At 41.8% G+C, this 17382-nt stretch overlaps 3 protein-coding genes and 1 pseudogene across 3 annotated transcripts; all 4 read left to right on the top strand.

Annotated features, from left to right (window-relative positions):
* Positions 1 to 236: 236 nt before the first annotated feature.
* Positions 237 to 5817, top strand: si:dkey-238d18.4 (TBC1 domain family member 15). The gene is made up of 10 exons (XM_041043837.1): positions 237 to 773; positions 2347 to 2532; positions 2681 to 2799; positions 3335 to 3438; positions 3810 to 3877; positions 4011 to 4157; positions 4855 to 4945; positions 5064 to 5212; positions 5318 to 5459; positions 5550 to 5817. Exons 1-10 carry the CDS (start codon positions 563 to 565, stop codon positions 5716 to 5718), a joined length of 1386 nt encoding a protein of 461 aa, XP_040899771.1. The 5' UTR covers positions 237 to 562; the 3' UTR covers positions 5719 to 5817.
* A 1532-nt stretch (positions 5818 to 7349) lies between these two features.
* Positions 7350 to 11937, top strand: LOC121185583 (annotated as a pseudogene).
* Positions 11938 to 12535: 598 nt separating this feature from the next.
* Positions 12536 to 14721, top strand: LOC121185609 (chymotrypsin-like protease CTRL-1). Its single transcript, XM_041043866.1, has 7 exons — positions 12536 to 12655; positions 12878 to 12981; positions 13107 to 13186; positions 13281 to 13362; positions 13487 to 13667; positions 13868 to 13998; positions 14384 to 14721. The coding sequence occupies exons 1-7, from the start codon at positions 12610 to 12612 to the stop codon at positions 14543 to 14545; spliced, it is 786 nt and encodes a 261-aa protein (XP_040899800.1). The 5' UTR covers positions 12536 to 12609; the 3' UTR covers positions 14546 to 14721.
* A 398-nt stretch (positions 14722 to 15119) lies between these two features.
* Positions 15120 to 17331, top strand: LOC121185603 (chemokine-like receptor 1). Its single transcript, XM_041043853.1, has 2 exons — positions 15120 to 15257; positions 15833 to 17331. Exons 1-2 carry the CDS (start codon positions 15248 to 15250, stop codon positions 16858 to 16860), a joined length of 1038 nt encoding a protein of 345 aa, XP_040899787.1. The 5' UTR covers positions 15120 to 15247; the 3' UTR covers positions 16861 to 17331.
* Positions 17332 to 17382: the final 51 nt, after the last annotated feature.

The raw sequence follows: 17382 nt of genomic DNA, 5'->3' as shown, positions 1-17382 counted from the left end.
AGTCTAATATTTACACGTTTCTCTAATTAAGCTTGATTTAAAAATAATTACAGCATAACCCAAGATTTGTCAAACTTCTTCTCTCTAGAGTTAAACAAATTTGAAGTGATGGAAAACGGTGTGTGTGGCTCAGACAAGCTGCCCTGAGAAAGTGGTGCTAGGCGCTGTTAAACCACTGGGTGGAGTGAGATGCCTATGCGCAAATCCAGAGTGAACTTTGGCACTCGAGTCCGGACTCCACCTGGAATGTGGGCCAAACTCGGATCTCAAGGTGCAGTCATATGACTCCCAGATGGCTGAATGAGGATCAACAAAGCTGCAAATGGTCTTCTGAAACTAGTTCTTTTCTGTGATCTTGACGGATTGGAATCTGTTGGAAGAAACCAGTCCCAGGCTGGTTTCAGCTGTTGCTCAGACGCGCTGGGATCCGAGCTGAGCTTCGGGAAGAGGCGTGTTGTTTAGGGAGTAGTGGACAACAGGAGGATGATAGTTTGTTGCCTGTTGAGGCTCTGCGGATTCAGCTCTTCTTTACCTGTGCGTGGCGTGAACACCGCAGACACACATGGACGACTTGAATCAGGGGAGTCCACTGCAGGCAACGGGAGATGAGACGAGCTCATCGGACAGTCATGGACCACACGTCCCCTCCCAGAGGAGGGTAGCAGCGGTCAGCTCTCCTGCTCTGTCCGCCGCACGACTCACCTTACCGGGGATTATGGACGCTGAGGGCAGGGTCGACGAGTCAAGACTGAGGATGCACATATTCAAAAACGGTAGATCTACCTATTTATTTATCTATCTAAGAAGAAAATGAATTCAAATGTATCCTTAATTTAGTATTTGGACACACATAGAGGATATACCAATATGAATCATCTTCCACGGTGAAAATGCATGGCATGCACATCGCATGCTTTGCACCTGCACCTAAAATGGCCTAAATGACCTAAAAGTCCTGGCTGTCTTGGGTATTTTTCCAAAATATATATGTTACTCGTATAGTTTGACTTCATTTAAATGCAAGAACAGTTTTACATGAGGCATTTGTCAGTGGCTCAGTTGAAACTAATGATCTCTTAAATAATCCCATAATGCCCATTTAGAAATATGAAGTCTTAACTAATCCAGTGAAATTCGTGTTTGAAAGATTACTTGCACATTTGGGAATTAATACATTGCGGAGCACAGCCTATTAAAACACAGAATCTATAACAATATGTATGGTTTTTCACTCTGAACAGTTTTGATGAGGCCTGACATTATTCTGAACAAAACAGTGCATTGCAGACAGTGATTCCTATTTGAAAATATGTAACTTACTCTGCATTTAGCAAATTTGTCACACTGAATAAAGAACTAACTTTTTAAAATTTTGTTAGTGAACACGTGGTTTTAGTTTCTAGAAAAATATATCAGTGCCCACTTTAGCACTAGCTGAAATGATTCAACTAGGCCTTTTCTGATCACGTGTCCAGATGCATCAGTGAATTGTGACTATTCCTACAGACCAAGAGAAAGTCAAGTGATGCTTTGCCTCAGGACATTAGCTAAGCCACAGCCAAACCATTCTCTAAAATCTAACGTTTTATTGTGCATCAGACCCCTCGAGCAAAGCATGACTACTGAGATAAAACAACAGATACCATTTATAGAGTTGGTAAGATTACTAAGAAGCAGACTACAATCACATGAGATTCAACTGTCAGACAAAAAATATGCAGTGAACTGTGTGAAAACAAGAAATTAGGATACTTATGGATTATGTTCTAGTGCACTAAACTATTGCTTAAATGGTTGTGGCAATATCCTGACATGTTAATTGGCTTTTTTAAAATTCTTGTTGGAAATTCTCAAGGTTTCAGCGGCACACAGGCGGAAGACAAATATCTATACAGAAGAGTTCTCACTGGGGTTAAACATCACACTGAATCTATCATCTAAGAGCAGGAATGTGGAAACTCACCCTCCTTCTCTGTGGCCCTCTGACCTTTATGCACATTCCATCCCTACGAACATGGAAGCCAAAGATTAAAGAACCTGCAGAGCAAAACATTACATAAGACATCTCAAATCCTCTTCTGAAAGCAGGATAAAGTTTACCAAATTTTGAAACGGTGATTGTTTCCTCAAGATTCTCTCTTTCCTCAGCTACAAAGTTAAGCCTTACATGTGATCCATTCAGGATTAGTTTTGATCCAATATTGATTGGTTTGACTGAATGACAATTGCTCAAAGACATGGCTAAACACTTGGCTCAAAAACTTTGCAGAAACACTTTTGTTCATTATTTGATCAAACTTCAAACTTCATTCTAAACATGAATATATGTTTTAAATCCCTGCGTAGGTGGGGTGTCTCCCTCTGAGCGTGGCCTTGTGTGGCGTTTCCTGTTTGGGATGTACCCGTGCACCTCCACGGCTCTAGAGCGCTCTCTGCTGCAGGAGCAGTTGGTCGTACGTTACGCGGTCATGAAGAGGAAGTGGCAGCAGTTCCTACCTTCAGCTGTGCAGATGCACCTCAATGGCACTGATGGTAAAGGCTCAAACAAGCGCAAACTCTGTCACGATAAAGGAAGTCATATATCTCCCAAGTGTGTCAAACATTCATTTTTGGTAATTTCCTTTTGTCACTGCCCTACGTTCTCTTTTTTTTTAATTATTGTTTTTCTAATCTATTCCAGCTGAGTTGGTGGTTGCTGTCAGGTACTTTGACCAGAGGCAGGCACAAGTCCAGCAACAGACCCAGCACCAGTCTGAGGAGGTTAGAGACAGACTGGCCTTCTTGGAGCTTCAAGCACAGGTTAGATTAGTTAAATACATGTTAGTATAGTTCTAATCTATATACTTGAATTTAATCTTTTCTGTTTTACATGTACACTTGTTTTAATGTTCAATAAATTTCTGCTTTGGTTCTGTTATTTATTTAGTGTATTTCCTTTGGCTTTGTCTGGTAGAAGAGGGAGAGCTTAACTGTTTAAACAGGGAGGAGTGCATGTTTAGGTAAATTACACAACAGGATCTAATTTTGTTAAAGTGTTTGTCATTTATTTACATATGGTATCATTTGACCTCTTTATATTTGCTGACGTTTTAAGCACTTCTGTCTGGAGAGTGTGCGCACATAGGTACAGCTGATAGATTTCAGATAGCGACACTTCACATGCAGCTGTAACAGAAGGCCACTTTCAACACAGCAAATTACTGTTCATACATTATCATTCCCATTTCAAGTGCAAGGAAAAGATATGAAATGTATTCAGATTTTTTTGGACTCTGCTGATAACCATCAATAATGGTCAAATATATTGGTCTCTGCTTTTCCTTCCTGTTAACAGATATTATTTGAGCGAGTCACATTTGACCAGGAAGAGCTTCAGGAAGCCGTACGAATCATTGACAAAGACGTACCAAGAACTAACAGAGACCTGAGCTATTACCAGTGAGTGACTGTGAGCCATTATTGTGTTTTTTTTTTTTTTGCTGTGTCAACAGACATTTTACGGAGTTTGATTTTCTGAGCTTTGACATGAAGTTAGCTTTAAGCAGCTGAAAGGAATCAGTCACTTTCTGCTACCCTCACTTCAGCACAGAAAGGCGCCTTATGCCTTAAGGCTTAAAATGGTGTAAGTTGTAAAATGAAGTACATTTCTGTTTAATGTTTTAAATGATTTACAACCACCTGTTTACAGGATATCAGCGTGTCCTATCTGTTTACAGAAGGGGGTTGTTTTGAATGAAAATCGGTAATCATTTTTCTCCTGTCTCCTGCCCTCAGGGTTCAACTAATTCTGCTCTCTTATCTGTCTGCAGGGGTGAAGGTTCAGGTAACCTGTTGGTGTTGAGAGATATCCTCATCACTTATGCTGCTTTTCATCCAGGTAAACAACAACAGTGAGCTCATCTCAGGTTTATGAACACTGATTAGATCAGCCAAAATGAGAGGCAGTTTGTTGTGCCACTAAAGACACTAACTGTTTGTTTGTGCACCACTCATCTTGATTGTTGATCCAGAGGTCAGTTATGCCCAGGGAATGAATGACCTGTGCAGCCGGTTCCTGGAGGTTCTCGACTCTGAGGTCGACACTTTCTGGAGTTTCTCTCGCTACATGGAGAAATTCTCCAAGGACTTCAGGGCTGATGGCCTGTGCAGAAAAATAGGTGAGATTAATAAAAGGAAATGCAACTTTAGAGCCACATGTGAAAGACAAAAAAAATATGTGTGTGTGTGTGTGTGTGTGTGTGTGTGTGTGTGTGTGTGTGTGTGTGTGTGTAATTCTGAGAATTCTCTTTTCTTAGAATTCTAATTTTAATCTCAGAACTTTGACTTGTTTCTCAGAATCCTTTTTTTGCACATGTGGCCCCAGTCCTCTTCCATAATATGTATATGTTGTGAAATGAAATGTGTTCCCCATTGTAATAGGAAAAAAAAAAAGTTCAGGACCTCTAGTGGTAAAACAAGGATACTGAAAACTTTTCTCCAAAATGATGATTACGGTACATACCTACATCCTTTAAAAAACTGTGTGTATGAATGCATGTATGTATCTATATCAATCTATCAATCTATCTATCTATATACATATATACATTGTTGATAGGAAATCATAGCATGGCATAGCAGCAAGAAGCATAGAGAACAAAAGCACTCTCCTCTTCTCTCTTCCTTCTGAAGGGAAGGATGTGAGTCCTCATAAATGAATCTGCCTTTATTTCTGCAGGCCGAAGAAGTTTGTTGCTAAGTCGAGCATTCAGACAAATAAATAGATACATATTAAGACAAATATTATAAATGAATTGCAGTCTATTTATTTGTTAAGTATAAGCATGTGAAAGAGTTGTGTTTAATGTCTTTTAGAGTTGGAAGCAGCCCTACTGAAGGAACTGGACCCACAGCTCTATGCTCACTTAGTCACAGACAGCATGGAGAGCTTCACCTTCTGCCATAGGTATATGTTTGGTATCATTTTCTGTTTATATTCTCTGTATCTGTGTATGGTTGTGTGCATTTTTACTCCACATGCACATTTCATTTTTTTTTTGTGCATTTGTTGCCCCTTCTTTAAGGTGGCTGCTGCTAGGTTTCCAGAGGGAGTTCGAACACAGTGACGCACTACGTTTGTTCGAGATCCTGAGCTGTGACCACCTGGAGCTTATCTCCCAACAAGTAGACCGAGCCAGGTATCAGGAAAGACTGGCACGAAAATACAGCACAGGTGAAACCCAGGCCTCAAACTGGCAGAATAAAAGAATAGTTACCTCTTAAGTGTCTGGCATTAATGCTCATGTAGTGACATATCTTTGTCTTGTGATGTTTGCAGAGGACAATTCAGAGTCAGAGCTGCAGACCATCAATACTGACTTCACCTTTGAGCTCTTTATCTGTGCAGCCATCCTGTTAGAGAACAGAGAGTCTCTGCTGCGGTGTCGAGACGATGTACAGCTCATCCAGTTTACTAGCAGGTTTGTCTGTCGTAATAAAAATCTCACCACAAAAAATGGGACTGTGCATTCATGAAGTACGTGTGAAACGTGTTCTGCCTTTTTCTGCAGCCTTCAGGGAAAACTGGACCTGAATAGCACGCTGAAGAATGCAGAGCACCATTTCTACAACTACTGCAAACGCTGTGCTTGGGACTATATGAACGGCCGCTGTAGAGCACACAAAAGCAAAGAAGAGGACTTTCTCTATCAGCTCCGCAGTTTATTTGTTTTAAAGTGATTGCCACTAACAGGCGGCACGGTGGTGCAGTGGTTAGCAGTGTCGCCTCACAGCAAGAGGATTCGAACCCACCCTTCTGTGTGGAGTTTGCATGTTCTCCCTGTGCCTGCGTGGGTTCTCTTTGGGTACTCCGGCTTCCTCCTACAAGACATGCATGGGTTAGGTTAATTGGCTACTCTAAATTGCCCTTAGGTGTGAGTGTGTGCGTGTGTGGTTGTCTGTCTTTGTGTGTCAGCCCTGCGATTAACTGGCGACCAGTCCAGGGTGTACCCCGCCTCTCGCCCATAGTCAGCTGGGATAGGCTCCAGCTCCCCCGCGACCCTGATGGATTAAGCGGTAGAAAAGGAATGAATGAATGATTGCCACTACTTAAATATGTGATGTTAAGGACTCTTATTCAACTCTAATTTGTAACAAGGGACATTTTGTTAGGACACTGCTAGGAGTTTTGATGGCACATGTTCTCTGTCTTTTGTCTTTTTATTTCTGAGGGAAACACATTCATGTTCTGATGGCTGCTTACCTTAAGTTTGATCTGTTCTTGCTGCTTATTATAAATGTACAGTATTTATTGTATGGAAGTTGATCAGCGCGGACTGTGAGACATTTTGGTTGTTCTCCTGAACTGCTATAAATATGAAAAGCCTAAGCTTGAGATCTTATTACCTCAGAATCAAATCAAATTTAAGAGATTTGTTCTTCCAGGTTACGCAATATTCAACTCCTAATAGAAAACAACTACTTACGAGGTGTGTATGTGAATACTAAGATCTGGTGTGTCGCAACAGGTGGTGTCTGTAACGAACTGCAGTTATATTTAATGCCAGATGGCCTATGTGTCAAAGAGGCCTCCATAACAAGAACAGACATCCAGCTTCTGAGCTATGGCAGAGAGAACATGTAGTAAGGGGAAGAAAAACGTACTGCACAACTGTTTGTTAAAAGGAGAAGGAAACACATTCACAATATGAATGACAAAAATATACCTCAATAAAAATACTGAAGATTTCTTTATGATGCAATATTCATGTTCAGTTTCCTTGTATACCTAATACAGGAGGTCAGCAATCACTGTGGCAGCTAAATATTGTTTGAGCTTTTGCTGAGAGAGCACTAGTCTTCCTAACCAGTGCCTGCAGTAGATAAAGAGGAATGAAAAAAAGCAAGACATTGTATTTAAAATGACTTTGTGAAACTACAGTTATTCTCCACCCCAGAGGTTCAGTTCAAGATTTTCACAATGGTTAAAAAGCATTTTTAAAAAAAGGTCAGTTGGTAACAGTGTACTGTTCAGTGTCCTGAAAGTGTGGGTAATAGAGCATGTGAACAACATTATCTATGTTCAGGAACTACTTTTTCTTTTAAGTAGAGCAATGCCTGCATAATAATATGAACATGTTTGTTTTAGATGTCAAGTCGAAGCCCCCATCATTTGGCATTTTTAATTTTACAGGTTTTTTTGTTGTTGTTTTGCTCAACCAGCAGAGGGTTACAGAGCCAACAACAGCAAGATTTCTTTCAAGAAAATCCAGTCAATGAGGAGAAGCATGGACCTAGAACTTTCCTTGGTGGAGTCACCTGACACCCAGATGGGCTCTCCCTGCCCAGTGCTCTATATACACTGGGGAGAAGAGACACTCGCCCTCTTAGTCTGCCTGCCAGGAGAGGGAAAGGAGCATTGGAGAGGAGCTCAGACGTTGGTATTGTGTGCTGGGTGAAAACGAAGCACCGCTTTAACTCAGTAAACTCTCAAGTCTTGAACATCTGACAGCGCAAGGTAACCCCTTCTATAAGAAGCATTGCATTCAGCCTGGCTTCCAAGTCTGTCTTGCTTGCTGCTTTAAAAGCTTAACTGCCACATGTGAGAGGTGTTCCCATGTAAGTGAGGCTTGCATGGTTACAGAAAAGCATACAGTTCAGTGACTGTCCAGCAATCACAATGTCTCATTTAACTCATGTCTCATTTTAATGAATCGTTTCCATTTCGCAATAGCCACAGTTGTCCAACTGTGGCTAGGCAGTGAAACAACAGTACTATGTCAGCATTTTGTGCTCTGTGTTACACAACCAGATAACAAGTGATAATTCAATAACCAACCCCAGTTGCAGGAGTCCTGAGACATCCACTTATTAAACAAACAGAAGAACTCTTTCTTCTGATCATGTATAAAAAAAAACCCCAAGGTAGTTTTGTGATTTGGTGGAACATATGTTGTGTGTCTCTGCTTCTAAACACATTCCTGCTTGCCACACTCTGCTGGTTTTGTCAGAGCACAGAAGTGTCAAGAAGTGTGGCAACAAGAAGCTTTTGTTGTGTTGTGTTGTGTTGTGTTGTGTTGTGTTGTGTTGTGTTGTGTTGTGTTGTGTTCTGACCTAATCAAATATGTTTGTTACTGCACCTTAAAGCTGTAGATTTGTGGGGGTATTTCTGTTTATTAAGCCCTTTATTTTAAAAGGAACCAGGTACGTTTTACCCACTAGTTGCTGAGATGTCTGAATTTGTAGCCACCTTCCATTCATTGCCATGTAGATATGCTGATACTTTTTATAGCAGGCTAACTGTAAGCTATTTGGAGCCAGCTGTCGGAAAATAGACACACAGATCACTACTGCAGGTTCAGTGAATCACCTTTCACCGGCCTGACTGAGACACTGTAGTGTAATGTTGCTGAGGGGAGGAAAGCAGTGTGGAGAGGGAATTAAAGGGCAGAGTAATATAGTCCAGTCGTTTGGTCTCAAGTGTCAGGAGGTAGTTCAAGCCACTCCAGCACAAGTTGAGCCTCAGTTGAGCCCCAAAACAAATACAATTATAAACATAAAAAAGAATATTAATGCTTTATTGAGAAATGATGAATACATTCAAAGGCAACAATTAATGATTTGGGTTTTTTTTTTTTGTCTTTTTGTTTATCAAAGATGTCTAAAGGACCAGCAGTAGGCATTGATCTCGGCACCACATACTCCTGTGTGGGCATCTTCCAGCATGGCAAAGTGGAGATCATAGCTAATGACCAAGGAAACAGGACCACACCCAGCTATGTGGCCTTCACAGACACTGAGAGACTGATTGGAGATGCTGCCAAGAACCAGGTGGCCATGAACCCATCCAACACTGTATTTGGTGAGGACAAGCTCAAGACAACAGGCTCAAAAATAGTGGTCTAGAATTATTTTTCTTATTCTTCTTACCGTGTTAACAATTAATCCTTCTAAAGAAGAAAAGTCAAGACTCGTTATTTACTGTACATATACTGTGAACTTACTATGTGACTTACAGTGTTATGTTTTTTTCTTTAAATCTACTTCAGATGCTAAGCGTCTGATTGGCCGTAAGTTTGACGATGCTGTGGTGCAGTCAGACATGAAGCACTGGCCATTCAAGGTTGTGAATGACTCCTCCAAACCCAAGGTGGAGGTAGAGTACAAGGGTGAGATCAAGACCTTCTACCCTGAGGAGATTTCCTCTATGGTTCTCACCAAGATGAAGGAGATCTCTGAAGCTTATCTTGGCAAGGTAGTTACTAAGAAATGTACTGTACTATTTTAGTTTCAGTTTAGTTTTAGTTTAGTTTCATGCAGATGTGCCTCTGTCATGATGCAGCTTCCAGGAACCTTTACCTTATGTTTGTATCTGTCACACCCTTCTCTTCTGAGAAATAGTCTTACTAAGTGCTCTGTGGCCTCTATTCATGGTTTTAAATGGTTGCAACATGCTGACTGATTTTAAAAGGTAGAATAGTGTAAGCACACAGATGCTACCTATTGACTCAAGGTCTTACTGTCTTAACAGCCTCTTACCAATGCAGTTATCACAGTTCCTGCTTACTTCAACGACTCCCAGCGTCAGGCCACCAAAGATGCTGGAACCATCGCTGGACTTAATGTGCTACGCATCATCAATGAGCCCACCGCTGCAGCCATTGCTTATGGCTTGGACAAAAAGGTTACTATCTAGTTAAATGCAAACCTTAACCTATTTCATGTTTTTATTACTAATTCTTACCATTTGCTTTAGGTTGGTGGCGAACGTAATGTCCTTATCTTTGACCTTGGAGGTGGCACTTTTGATGTGTCAATCCTGACTATTGAGGATGGCATATTTGAGGTCAAGGCCACCGCCGGTGACACTCACTTGGGTGGTGAGGACTTTGACAACCGCATGGTTAACCACTTCATTGCTGAGTTCAAGCGCAAGTTCAAAAAGGAAATCAACAACAACAAGCGAGCTGTGCGTCGTCTGCGCACAGCATGTGAGCGCGCAAAGCGGACCCTCTCCAGCAGCACCCAGGCCAGCATTGAGATCGATTCACTCTACGAAGGAACAGATTTCTACACTTCCATCACCAGGGCACGTTTTGAAGAGCTAAACGCAGACCTGTTCCGTGGAACCCTCGAACCTGTGGAGAAGGCCCTGCGGGATGCCAAGATGGACAAGACCCAGATACATGACATTGTCCTGGTCGGTGGCTCCACACGTATCCCAAAAATTCAAAAGCTACTGCAGGACTTCTTCAATGGCCGTGATCTCAATAAGAGCATCAACCCTGATGAGGCTGTGGCCTATGGTGCAGGTGAATATCTCTATCGTTTTTAGGTTTATACATGTTTTCTTGCAATTTTTTTCTTTTAGTATAAAAGTTGTTCAAACACAATAAAGTGGTTTATACTGGAGTCATTATGGTATTTGTTTCACCATTTGGAAACTCTTTACAGCTGTGCAGGCTGCCATCTTGGCTGGTGATAAGTCTGAGAATGTACAGGACCTGCTCCTGCTGGATGTAACGCCCCTGTCCCTGGGAATTGAGACTGCTGGAGGAGTGATGACTGTCCTTATCAAAAGGAACACCACCATCCCCACCAAGCAAACCCAGACCTTTACCACCTATTCAGACAATCAGCCTGGTGTGCTCATTCAGGTACAGCAATCCTGAAGTAAAGCTGAAATAACGGTTCAGTCCCCATTTCCCCAGCGTATTATAGTGAATGTGAAGTGTTCACCAATGCATCAGAATTTGATCTGAGTAATTGTTCTCAGGTTTATGAAGGCGAGAGAGCCATGACCAAGGACAATAACATCCTGGGCAAGTTTGAGCTCACTGGTATTCCACCTGCTCCAAGAGGGGTCCCACAGATTGAGGTGACCTTTGACATTGATGCCAATGGCATTCTCAATGTGTCTGCAGTGGACAAAAGCACCGGAAAAGAGAACAAGATCACCATCACCAATGACAAAGGTAGATGACCATATTAAGGATAATGTAGCACAAAAGTTGAAAGAGAAAATAAAGAAATCTTGCATGGCGTGTACAGAGCTTTGTATTTCATTCTCCTATAGGACGGCTGAGCAAGGAGGACATTGAGCGCATGGTGCAGGAGGCAGAGCAGTTCAGGACTGAGGATGAGGCCCAGAGAGACAAGGTTACAGCCAAGAACTCCCTCGAGTCTCTGGCCTTCAACATGAAGAGCACTGTGGAGGACGAGAAGCTCCAAGACAAGATCAGCCCTGAGGACAAAAAGACCATCGTAGACAAGTGCAACGAAGTCATTGCCTGGCTGGACAGGAACCAGGTAAAAATCCACTGACTCAACCAGTCAGAGGAGAGAGAACAGTCAGAGGTTCCTCATTGGCTCATATTGCGAAAGCAGATCAATTCTGTGTAAACACTGTGCTGCAATTTCACACTTCCCTGTAGCACTCTTCTGTTATAATGAAGTCTGTTTTCCCTCTGTTATCCAGATGGCAGAAAAGGATGAGTACGATCACCAGCAGAAGGAACTAGAGAAAGTGTGCAACCCCATCATCTCAAAGCTTTACCAAGGGGGCATGCCAGGAGGGATGCCTGGAGGGATGCCAGGAGGAATGCCTGGTGGTTTCCCTGGTGGAGCTGGAGGTGGTTCCTCCTCTGGCCCAACTATTGAGGAAGTCGACTGAAGACTGCTGACAGTGTCTTTACCCCAGATCCCAACACACACTTGCTGTCTTCAAGCTGTTTTCATAGTACACATCCAATAAACATTAGATATCAGGCTTATTCGTACTTCAGTTATTGCTATAATATTTAACAAATGTAAGCAACTCAATCCCACACACACAACATTCATTTTCTTCAGACCGCATCAAAGGCTGTTTGTCTTTATGAGTCATCTTGCCACTGATTTGCATGATGGCTCTCATTTCTAAACATTAAATCAATAAAGAGGGGATTCTGATTTGAAAAATGTACTGTTTTTCCTGTGATTTATAATTCATACACAGTAGTGTTTCGTGCAGAAGGTACATTGAACATGCAGCTCTTGAAACTTGCAGATATAACTGGTTCCTGTAAATAGACCACAAAGGTTTAGATCAGTATCTTTTTTCCTGTATAATTGCTAGCTGTATACGTGATTAAAAAGGTGTAACTGTTGCTGTCAAAACCATGTGTTAACGTGTGCAAAGTCTATCAAGAGTTTTCAATTTGTTTCTGCTGATGCGAGCAGTATGAAGCAAAGGTCATACTGAATGTACAAATATGTTCTAAATATGTATTCAAAAACGTGCATTCTAAAATTACAGAAAAACTGAATTTTGTAACATGGGGTGGTGTTGTTGCCCCCTACCAATGGAGTAATTATGCAACAGTATGTTTGCTAAAAGTTGTGACCCAAGTGCACAAGAACAAAACAAACACCAGCATAAGACTAAGCAGGTGAATGTTTCAGTTATAAGTCATCTCAGGTGCTTATCACCAGATGTTCTGTTCCCTGAACAGTCACACCCATTGGGCGATCAGGCTGGGGTGGAGGGTACCTGAAGTGCTGCACATCAAACTAAGGGTTAAGTGTGCAAGGTACACATATAAAAGCCCTAGTATCTGACACTCAGGGAGGTGAATCACGATCAAGACAGTCATGTTCTTGCTCATCAGTTGTTTTGCCCTTGTGGCTTCTGCACTGGGTGAGTTGCAGGTGGTCTACCATCAGATTACACATTTATCTGTGGTGTAGTTGTTTGTGATAATGCAGATCATTTGTAATCTCTGACTGCTTGCACATCAATAGGATTGTAACTACATTGCTCAATAATATACAAAACACATTCTGACACTGCCTGGTATATACAGTATGCCAGATTTTGGGACAAGCACATCATTTTTTTTATGGTGTGATTTGTGCCTAGGGTGTGGAGTGCCTGCTATCAAGCCCCAAGTGAGTGGATACAACAAGATTGTAAATGGGGAGACTGCCGTGTCTGGATCCTGGCCCTGGCAGGTTTCACTTCAGGTAGCCTAAGTACTGCACTGCCACCGTGCCACTGTGGTTCTGCTACATTCTGAACACCATGTGTATTTGAGATGAAAAAAATGTCATTTGAAAAAGACTGTAAACAAGCATCTTCTGATTCCTAGGACGGTTCAGGATTCCACTTCTGTGGGGGATCCCTGATCAACCAGTACTGGGTCGTCACAGCTGCTCACTGCCGTGTGTCGTAAGTGACTTTGGTGTGCCCCCATATCCACATGAGAAAAATCCAAATCCAATATAACTGCGATAACTCCTCTGTCTGTAATTATTTGCTACAGTCCTAGAAACCACCGTGTTATCTTGGGAGAACATGACCGTCAGTACAACAGTGAGCCAATTCAGGTCAAGTCCATTGCCAGGGTAAGCAACACAATCACACAACAACACCTTTTTTTCTTTCTAGCCATTTCCTATGTAGATGTGTCATTAAACACCACAGTGCTAAATATATCTGCTTATGTCTCACGCTCATCTCTCCATCTAGGCCATCACTCACCCCTACTACAATTCCCAGAACTTCAACAATGACATCACCCTTCTGAGACTGTCCTCCCCAGTGCAGATGACATCCCGTGTGTCCCCTGTGTGCCTGGCCTCCTCCAGCACCAGCATCCCCTCTGGAACCAAATGTGTCACCACTGGGTGGGGCAGGACAGGCCAAACCTGTGAGTGAGCGAACGCTTCCTAAGTCTTGCACATGGGGCAAATTTACAAACAGACATAAAACTCACATAGGTTTGAATAATTCCATTTTCATAATGGAAACGTGACAGCACTGCAAAATATTCACCAAAACCTCCCTAAGAAAGCTGTAAAAGATTTATTTGTGCAGCTAGGCCCACCTGCCTTTCTTTTCCATTTTCAGCAAGCCCCCGCTTCCTCCAGCAGACTGCCCTGCCTCTGCTCAGCCCTGCTCAGTGCAAGCAGTACTGGGGTTATAACAGAATCACTGATGCCATGATCTGTGCTGGTGCTTCTGGAGTGTCCTCCTGTCAGGTAACAACCTTTTCAAAGCCTGCAACATGTTTGTAAGAACAATAAGTGATTCTTCAAAAGAACTGCAAGCCAGTCGTTCATAATGATCTAATAATCAGCAAATGATTTTTATACTTATTTGTGAATGACACATTATTTCTTGATGTTACTTGCTGTGCCACTGCTTCTGATTCGGCAGTGATGATTTTGCATATCTGTTTTCCTGTTGTGAATATAATTTTACTCTAATAGCAGGCCAGCCCACATCCTGTAGAAAGCTGTACAGAACACAGCTTACCCTAAATGTGTCACTAGCAATTTCAAAACTTTGATCCAAGGTGTTATTCCATTATGTGACTCCATGCATGCTCTTCAATTGGAAAAAACACAATTTGTCTCATTTTAGGGTGACTCTGGTGGCCCTCTGGTCTGTGAAAACAGTGGAGTGTGGTCCCTTGTGGGTATTGTGTCATGGGGTACCACTAACTGCAACGTGCGCGCCCCTGCCGTGTACGCCCGTGTGTCCTATCTGCGCAGCTGGATCGACCAGACTGTTGCTTCCAACTAACTTCATCATTCTGCTCCTCCCTGTGATCAGTGTTTGACCTCTGTACAGCATCAACATTAGCTTACACAAGGGTGTTACTGCTGCCACTGACTTTAAATGGTAGCATCCACACAGTGAGCTGCTATGTTTGGTGCATTTATGAGAATAAATATTAAAAAGTATAAAATATAACACTTAAGAAAACTAGTGTTGGTTCTGTGTTTTACATTCATTTCAGCCTGGCAGGCACATACAGTACGTGTGTAGTGTGAGGTGAGATCTTTACCTTACCTGTTTGAGAGGGGTCAAACAGGTAAGGTAAAGATCAGACCATTTAGGTCTTATAACTGGGGGTCTGAAAAAATTAATACTTTTCAGTGTAATGCAATATACAACATAAGAGTCCTGCAACAACTACTACCCATGTGGAGCTCATCTTTACTTTTGTTGAGACTTTATCAGAGTTAAGTCAAATAGCTCCAGCTATTTTAAGATTATACTGTCTTGTTTGATTATTATATTATACGCATTATATTTGAATGTTTGTCCACTCCCTGTGCATCATTTAATACTATGCAAAGCCATGGTAGCAGCATTTTCATTGGCAAATGCATGAACTGAGAGGGAGGAGTAATAAGAAAAAGAGAATTAGAACACGCAGTATCAGACAGAGATCTTCTTAGAGGAAAGACAGACTCCATCCCAGCTCATCATACCAGAAAAATGGCAAATGGTAAGATGCTTTAAACTTATAATTGCATTGCTTTTAAACTGCATTAACACAAAGGTGTTCTGTCCTAATTTCTTATCAAGCTGATCTATGTTTAGTTTATAAGTCATATTTAATGATCACAGTAGAAACTAAATAATATAAGAGGTAAAGTCAACTTGCAATTTATCTGTGAAGATTCTCAGTCATCCAGGTCACTGTATTTTCAAAAGCTATACAAAGGCAACTGTACCTCAAGCAATTCCAGGAGCCTTTGTATCGCTTTCTGAAACTTGCAGTTCCGTACAAAGTATTCTGTCACCTCTTCACTAAGTCTAGAGCTAAAGTAGGAGCTAGTGATACACTTAACATTTTTATTTGCAATGATAAAACTTAAAATCTTATAAAGTAAATTAAAATCTGATTTTTATTTTATTTATTTTATTCTATTTTAATGTATTACATATTTATAAAAGTAATCAAATTCCTCGTTTTGTTAATGCTTAACTGCAAAATGTGTTGAAGTAACAAATATGTTTAATAACACGTTTCATCTTCTTCTTTTTTTTTTTTTCTCCATTCCCATTCTCACCCGTCAGCCATGGGTATATTCACTGCTGTCATCTACTCTGCCATATTCCTGTTTGGGACTTTGGGCAATGGTTTGGTTATCTACGTAACAGGCTGCAGAATGAAGAGAACTGTCAACTCTGTTTGGTTTCTCAACTTGGCCCTCGCTGACTTCCTCTTTACGGCCTTCCTGCTTTTCTCGATCATCAGTATCACTCAGGACCACAAGTGGCAATTTGGACCTTTCATGTGCAAGCTCAATACCTTTGTGAGCGTAGTGAGCATGTTTGCCAGCATCTTTTTTTTGACGGCCATTAGTCTGGATCGTTGCCTCTCCGTCTGCGTGGTCGTGTGGGCACACAACAAGCGCACCGTTTGTAAAACTTACTTGGTTACTGCTGTCATCTGGGTGGCCGCTGTGATCTGCAGCGCCCCGTATGCTACTTTTCGCGAGCTTATGCCACTTCCGAATAAGACTTACTGTTCTTATCCACGTGACGCACCGATTTGGCCTCTGGACATTTTTCGCTTTGTAATGGGCTTTATCATCCCATTCTTGGTAATAACTGTCTGTTATGTGGCCATAGGTGTTCGTGCAAAGCGCCTGCAGAGGACAAGGAAACGCAGATCTCACCGAGTTATTCTCTCGGTCATTTTTGCATTCTTCATCTGCTGGTTGCCGTTTCATGTTATGATATTGATACAGCATAACTATGGACACCATGAAAAAGTCAGACAGAATATTGTGACTGTAGGTCCTCTGACTGTGTGTCTGGCTTTCCTGAACAGCTGCCTCAACCCCATTCTCTATGTTTTCATGTGCGAGGAATTCCAGAAGAAGCTCAAGCAGTCCATATGCTTTGTCCTCGAGAGTGCCCTAGCAGAGGACCACTTGTCGTTTATGTCCTCTCGCTCCCTGTCCTCGCACATGTCGCGGGTTTCCCGAAAGTCTGAGTCTTCTGCATCTCCAGAGAGGAAAGACACAGGCACTTACTTAAACTTCACAGAAAGCAAAGTGACCTGCATTGAGGAGGGACAGATACTGAGCACCCAATAAGACCACTGTAATGAATCTGCTTTTTTTTAACGAACCTTTTAACCAGTATTGAGAAAAGTGAATCACAAACTCAAACTGGCATCTAAGATTAACCCAGGTAGTACATTTGTGCACAGAAGAAAACGAGTTTATTTGCAATAAGTGATTTGTTTGTTACTGCTTATGGGGCAGTGTGTGTGTGTGTGTGTGTGTGTGTGTGTGTGTGGGGGGGGGGGGGGGGGTTAACATAGACACCATGTAGCTCTGTGTGTTTGACAGAATAACTGATAAGGCCTTACTTTCTCCTTTTAAGGTGTTTTTGTTTTTAAAGAATGTTCTGTAAAGAGACCAGTTTGAGTATGTTGATTGTATGTTGATTTTGACAAGCTTTTGATGAGATGATCCAGCTAATTTACCATTGTTTACCGACGACAGACTTTGATAACTGAGCTTCATGCATTTACATACATTGAATAAAAGAAGTATTTTTGATGAGGCGTTTGCTTCCTTCTACAAGATAAACACAGCTGCACAAAAAAAAAA

This window comes from Toxotes jaculatrix, chromosome 8 (assembly GCF_017976425.1).
Source record: "Toxotes jaculatrix isolate fToxJac2 chromosome 8, fToxJac2.pri, whole genome shotgun sequence".
In the NCBI taxonomy this organism is placed as follows: domain Eukaryota; kingdom Metazoa; phylum Chordata; class Actinopteri; family Toxotidae; genus Toxotes; species Toxotes jaculatrix.
The sequence above is the reverse complement of the archived record's forward strand: the minus strand, read 5'-3'. Positions and strand labels throughout refer to the sequence as shown.

Coding starts and splice junctions, on each gene's coding strand:
- si:dkey-238d18.4 (XM_041043837.1), top strand. CDS start 563: ATGGACGACTTGAATCAGGGGAGTCCACTGCAGGCAACGGGAGATGAG. Junction 5,213..5,317: donor GGCACGAAAATACAGCACAG/GTGAAACCCAGG, acceptor TGATGTTTGCAG/AGGACAATTCAGAGTCAGAG. Junction 5,460..5,549: donor CTCATCCAGTTTACTAGCAG/GTTTGTCTGTCG, acceptor CTTTTTCTGCAG/CCTTCAGGGAAAACTGGACC.
- LOC121185609 (XM_041043866.1), top strand. CDS start 12,610: ATGTTCTTGCTCATCAGTTGTTTTGCCCTTGTGGCTTCTGCACTGG. Junction 12,982..13,106: donor CCTGGCAGGTTTCACTTCAG/GTAGCCTAAGTA, acceptor TCTGATTCCTAG/GACGGTTCAGGATTCCACTT. Junction 13,363..13,486: donor AGGTCAAGTCCATTGCCAGG/GTAAGCAACACA, acceptor CTCTCCATCTAG/GCCATCACTCACCCCTACTA.